Source organism: Sinocyclocheilus grahami, unplaced genomic scaffold (genome assembly GCF_001515645.1).
Source record: "Sinocyclocheilus grahami isolate Dianchi unplaced genomic scaffold, SAMN03320097.WGS_v1.1 scaffold12208.1, whole genome shotgun sequence".
NCBI lineage: Eukaryota > Metazoa > Chordata > Actinopteri > Cypriniformes > Cyprinidae > Sinocyclocheilus > Sinocyclocheilus grahami.
Window position 1 is genome coordinate 1 of NW_015514273.1, and position 6,110 is coordinate 6,110.

Here is a 6,110-nt window from a genome sequence, read left to right on the forward strand (position 1 = left end):
GGTTTGCTATCGTCCGCGTTGGCCTATAAAACTACGGCTCTGCAGGACTATATAGGGCTTGTCCTTGTCAAATGGGTCCAAGCAGGACGTCAAAGCAATTCTATTGGCTTGAAAAATACTTTTAATAGGAATCTTGTTCTATGTCTGATTAGAAAATCTAAAGTTAAATGCATGATATATTCTGTCATATGTAAAAATGACTAATAATGTATTTTAAATACATGTATAATGGTAATTTACAGAAGATATATTGATAGCAAAATTCAGCATATCTCTTTTTTTTTTATTAAAGTTTCAGCATACTAGCCTAACATATTTCTAGCTTGCTAGCTTAGGCCTATACTCTACAGGTCACTTACCATACACATACAGTATACGCAAATCTTTCAAAATCTTTTTTTTTTTATGAAATCACTGTTAAGCATTGATGGCAGTACACAGGCTGTATACTTATCTATGCGTCAGCTGAGCAACTACCATTGAGATGAATGGGAATTCTTATGCAATTTTTGGTTACTTTCAAGGGCATTTTTAGAATGTCGTGTCGTGCGAGACACGAGCAAAACGGTCAAACCTGCCTGTCCAGCACAAGTTTACATGGAATTTGGAAAAGTAGCACAGTGAAATTTAAAAAAGGCCCCCAACAGTGCTTCCACAACAAACTATAATATACTATATTACTCTATAATTATGACATCTATCAGGTGCAGAACTAAAGACTCACAACCTATCTGGCAACATGCCCTCTAAAATAAGGCTTCAACTGCATCCCAAATATGTTTGCTTCTCTTCCACCTACAGAATCCATCTGTTCACCTGCTGTCCTCCTTGCCATCTTAATCTCTGTTCTCAAGCTCACCCACATGCCATTAACCTGCTCCATCTAAATTGTCTCCTCTCTCCCACACACACCTTCATCTTTTCAACAGTCAGTCAAATCCAATCAGTTTCTCCGAGCCCAATGCTCAATGTGCATAATAGTTTGCACTGTTAATAGTTTGCAGAGAAACACAATTTCGTTCTGCTGGACACTTGTTGTAAGGCTAGACTGACAATAAAGTATTTGAACTTGAACTTGAACTTGAAATGCTGAAACTGACAAAACTAATGAACTCTAATGAGGCCAACAGCTCCTGACGTGGGAGTATTGACCAAAAGCCAAAGAACACTGGGCATCTAGAGCCTGATAAAAGGTAGAATATCCAATAATCACACTGAAAGCCATAAGGTAATGAATTTCCCTTTGGGGTGCAGGACAGAAGGGATTCATGCAGCTGCATCCGATTCTTAATTAAGATATGGAGGAGGGCCAGGGTGGAAGATAAATGTATTGCGGTGTGAAAGGTGTTGAGGAACAATACCATAGTTTGGGAAGCAGACTTTGAGGCAGCAGACGGACGACAGAGTGGTGAGATTTGTCAAGCTGGATAAGCCGAAGAGGACGCCACATACAGCATAGCACAAACATGTCAGCTCTCCGAACAGCCACCTGAGAGAATGAGAGAGAAGCAAGTAAAGAAAGCAATGGACAGTAACTTTTTGAGTTTTCAGTAAAACCATCTTTACATTACAAATATGGCACAGAAGCCAGATCTGAAATGGCTGAAAAAAAACATTGCCACAGAGTTTTGATGTGTGGCATCACATGCACATTGTTATTTAAATTATATCTCGTAATTTTTAAAATGTTGTATCTCATAACTACAATACATTTCTTGTAATTGGAATTTTTTAGCTCACAATATGATTTTGCCTTACAGTTGTGACTGTATACCTTACAATTGCTACTTTTTTTCTTATATTTGCAGCTTTATTTCTTGTAAATACGATTTTATGTCTCTCAGTGTAATTTTACATCTCAGTTACCATCTTATTTCTTGTGATTGTGATTTTTTTTTATCTCACAATGTAAGATTTGTGTGTCTTTGTGTTTGTCAATTTGAACTGCATATTTCACAATTGCTACTTTATTTCCCATAATTGCAACGTTTTATTTCTTTGAAATGTGATTTTAGCCCACAATATGATTTTTAATCTTTCATTTAATAATTTAAATTTTACCCTTTTACTTCTTGTGATTGTGATTTTTTTTATCTCACAATGTGATTTTAAGACTATATTTCACAATTGCTCATTTATTTCTCATGTTTGCAACTTTATTTCTAGTTATGATATTATATCTCACAATATAATTTTGTATTTCACAACTCCTTTGATTGTTTTTTTCTCATCTCACAATGTGATTTTATGTCTTGCAATTGTGACTGTATATCTCACAACTGTAATGTGGTGTTTGGGTTTTGTTTCTTGTTCATTGTTTTCATGTATATTATTTTGTAGTTAGGCCTTAGTCATGTTCTGGCATGCTTCCCTTGCCCTCTTGCTATTGGTTCCTCTGTTCATTGGGTCATGTTCTGATTGGTAGTCTTAGTCATGTGTCCTGTCTCTTATTGGTTGGTTCTTGTCATGTGACCTGTATTTTCTGCTATAAGTAGCCATCATGTTGCCGTTGTCTCGGGTCTTGTATTGAAGTTATAACCCGCTGTTGGTGAGTCTAGTCTGTTCATGCCTCGTCAAGTCAAGTCAAGTCAAGTCAAGTCAAGTCAAGTCACGTCACGTCACGTCACGTCAAGTCTTCGTTTATTGTTTGGATGTTTAGATCACTTGTAAATAAAACTGCACATGGGTTCTCACTACGCTCGCCTTCAGTGGACTGAATCATTACAGCAATAAAAATTCTCACATTGCCTTTATTTCTTGTTATTGTGATTTATAGTATATCTTACAATGTGATTTTATATCTTTTTCTTTAAATTAATAACAAGGTGAGACTATTTATTTTAAACTTTCTCAGAATTATCAGTTTTATTTTTACCCTTGAGATTAAAAAAGGCTTCCATTTATTGATGATTCTAGTACCAGCACATAAAAAGAGACATATTCTGATTGTCATGAAAACAGCAAGGTCTAACTCTGTGTCTCAAATGTCATAAATTGCTGTACTGTTGGTTGCTAGTAGGTGTTCCTACTCCACTGCAATATCCAGCTGTATAAAATGTGTGACATTGTGGCACAGTGTTAGGCCGTTCTGCTGCAGCTTTGGTCCTGTGTCAATAAAATGACGCATCAGAGCTGCTTTAGACTTTGTCTCTGATACAAGGGTGAGCATATTTTAGCACAGACTTCTTATGGCGTCTGCCTACTTGTGAGCAAAGGCAGATGGAATCGCCAAGGGAAAGAGAGTAACTGTCATCCCAAGGTCACTAATAGATAAATTTATGATGAAGAATTCTGCCGGCTTGAGAGATGATCTCTTACGATACGCAACAAGGAGCAGGATGCCATTTCCCAAGAGTGACAGAATACCTAAAAAGAGAAAGAAAGAAATTTGGTGAATGGTCACTACAACAAGCACTTTGTTTTTCCTTGTTCTAACACCCTGCAACCCCTATTTTACTGTTTTGTTATTGCTCAGACAGCTTGGCAAGACCTGAAACTGCTATGATTTATTCTCGCACGATTTGAAGTCATATGTCCTCTTGCTCCGTTTGCCGATGACCTCTGAAGTTTTGATCTAACATCCCTTGAGACTTTAACGTTCACAATATAGCTGTATCTCAAGCATCACATTTTGGATAAAAGCATACAAAAAGGCATAAATATAAGTGTTGCATGATTGTGTTCCAATGAGAAACTTAAACTTAAAACTTAAATTTAACAAAGTGAAATGAAACACAACTATTTAGTTCATCAAGTGCATAACCTCACATCCTTGTGGTACGTTTTATGCTTATTTAGCAATATTTTCCAGGCAATGACGTTAAGTGATTAAACCTCTGCAAAACCATGAGGTGCTTCATGCAATTAATTGCTTCAGACAATTCAAGGTCATCATCAAGAGCATATCACTCCTAGTAAAAAAGTAATATACTTAAAATACGTTTGTCATACTAAGTAAAATCTATTAACATATACTGACAGATAACTCGAGACTTACTGATATAAAAATTATAATGAAACTTTACTTGGCATATTACTTGTGCACAATGCACTTTTCTTAATATTAAGTGTGTTTTAATGTAATTTTGATGAGGATTGTATGATCTTTGAATGAAATCAGACTTTAAATGCAAAAATATTTAAAGAGTACCTGAAGTGTACTTGCAATAGTCCCACTTTAGCACAATAAAATATACTACGTATATATTTGTACTTCAGCACAATTAAAGTGCATTAAGTACAAATTAGTTGTTCCAATTTAGCAGACTTTATGTATACCAGTTTAATATACTAAAAGTACAATTGCAGGACATTTTATTAAGCACATACATATAAACATTTAACTGTAGTATACTTAGCATGAAATAAATGTATTTCAAATACATTTAAGTATATTTATTTTTCACTAGGGACAGCTAACCATTCTAGGAATTTTTAGTTTAGCGACAAAAATAAAGACAATCAGAGTAAGCATTAAGGCTATACTTTCAAAGCTGAGTGCTCCTGTTTAACATGAAGTGTATTTTGGTATCTGGATCAATAGTGTTTTTGTTCTATCCAGTAATTTATCCAAACATACATTGCAAATGGAGTTCATACTGTAGATACAATTACTTTAATACATCTCTGCTATGATGAGAATATCTTTCATTTCTGAATTAAAATTCATTTTGATAAAGTCAAGAGGGGCAAACATTCCAAAATATCAGGGAGACACAACCCACCTGATAACATAAGAAAAAAGACTAATTAAAAGAATGAAATTCTTGAAAAGAAACATTTATTTTTGGTGTCATCTTTACTAATTCATGGGGGGAAAGTATATAAAAAAATTATATTTGTCATTTTGGGTAACCAACAAAGTCACGTGTGGTCCAAACAACATGCAGATAGGCCCCCTATAGACCCTCATGTTTGTGTATCAAGGTCAAGTCTCCTAAAACATTGAGATTTTTATGACAAGGCAAGGTTAGTCCAGGCTGTAAAATATCAGTAATTTATGATATTTGTAAAAACCATATGATAATAAACCGTATGAGATCAACATGAAAAAATCCTCATGCCATTTCTCCTCTCTCTTCCTCAACTTTACTGTCTCTCGACTGTTCTATAAATAAAGGTTAAAAAGTCCATAAATAATGTGAATACTATCAGTTGTAAGTGAATGGACTCACAGAAGGTTGTGTATAAAGAACCCATGAAGACATCGTGCTCCTTTGGGATTTTGGAAACAAAATGGGAAGTTTCCGTGGTATTTCCCATCTGCAGAAAAAGGAAAAGACAATACAAGAAGTTTAGATGAACAGTGGGGAAAGGATGAGGCTAAAGCTGTGGTAAAACAAGAACAAGTATTAAGCATTCATGAGCGAGCTGAGGGTTTTCAAGGCTGAAACAGGGGACTTTGTGGTTCAATGAGCTTTTGCTAATTTTATTGCTATTGTGTGAATAAGAGAGATTACTTTTCATGTAATGGATAAAAAAGTAACTGTAGTCTGATTCCAAGTATATTCAAATGTAATACAATTTTAAACATTTATAATTTTTTTTACAAGTATTTACATTTTGGAATCTGATTATGTAATCCAGATTACATGTAATCAGTTACTACCCAGCTCTGACTGTACCACGTTGGTGATAAATGCAAGAACCAATGAAGTCTGTATGTCATTTCTTTATTTACTCCACATATGCTTACATAAACAAATCAATGTCCTGACGTGAGTTCCCGATTTAAACAAGGGAGGTTGAGATTTTGAGCGAATGCTTCTTAAAGTACAGTCTGTTTTTCTCATAAAGCATTCAGAAGACTTGAAATAACATACACAAATCATATGCACTAAGTGTATGGTTCTTTTATGTGCTTTTTTTGGAGCTTGACAGTAACAATCACCATCCTCTCATACTTGTGCTTCATGGATCCACAGATTTTACAAGTTGAGCAAGAAATAATGATTTCATTTGATAACCCTAATTTGAGAAGCACAGCCTTGCAAAAGCTAGTACATTTGAAAGTATAAAGAATAAATGATGAGGACATGGTAAATAAATAAATATTATATGGCAGTCTGTGTGGCTTTCATGTAACAAGTTTTATTTTTTTTATTTAATTT

General features: G+C 34.7%; 1 protein-coding gene across 1 annotated transcript; it reads right to left on the reverse strand.

The window, feature by feature from the left end:
• Positions 1 to 1,287: 1,287 nt before the first annotated feature.
• Positions 1,288 to 5,262, reverse strand: LOC107578826 (opsin-5-like; the record flags this gene model as incomplete). The annotated part of the gene is made up of 3 exons (XM_016264736.1): positions 1,288 to 1,489; positions 3,204 to 3,366; positions 5,175 to 5,262. Coding segments are annotated over 3 exons (453 nt in total), but the record flags the coding sequence as incomplete, so codon positions are not given.
• Positions 5,263 to 6,110: the final 848 nt, after the last annotated feature.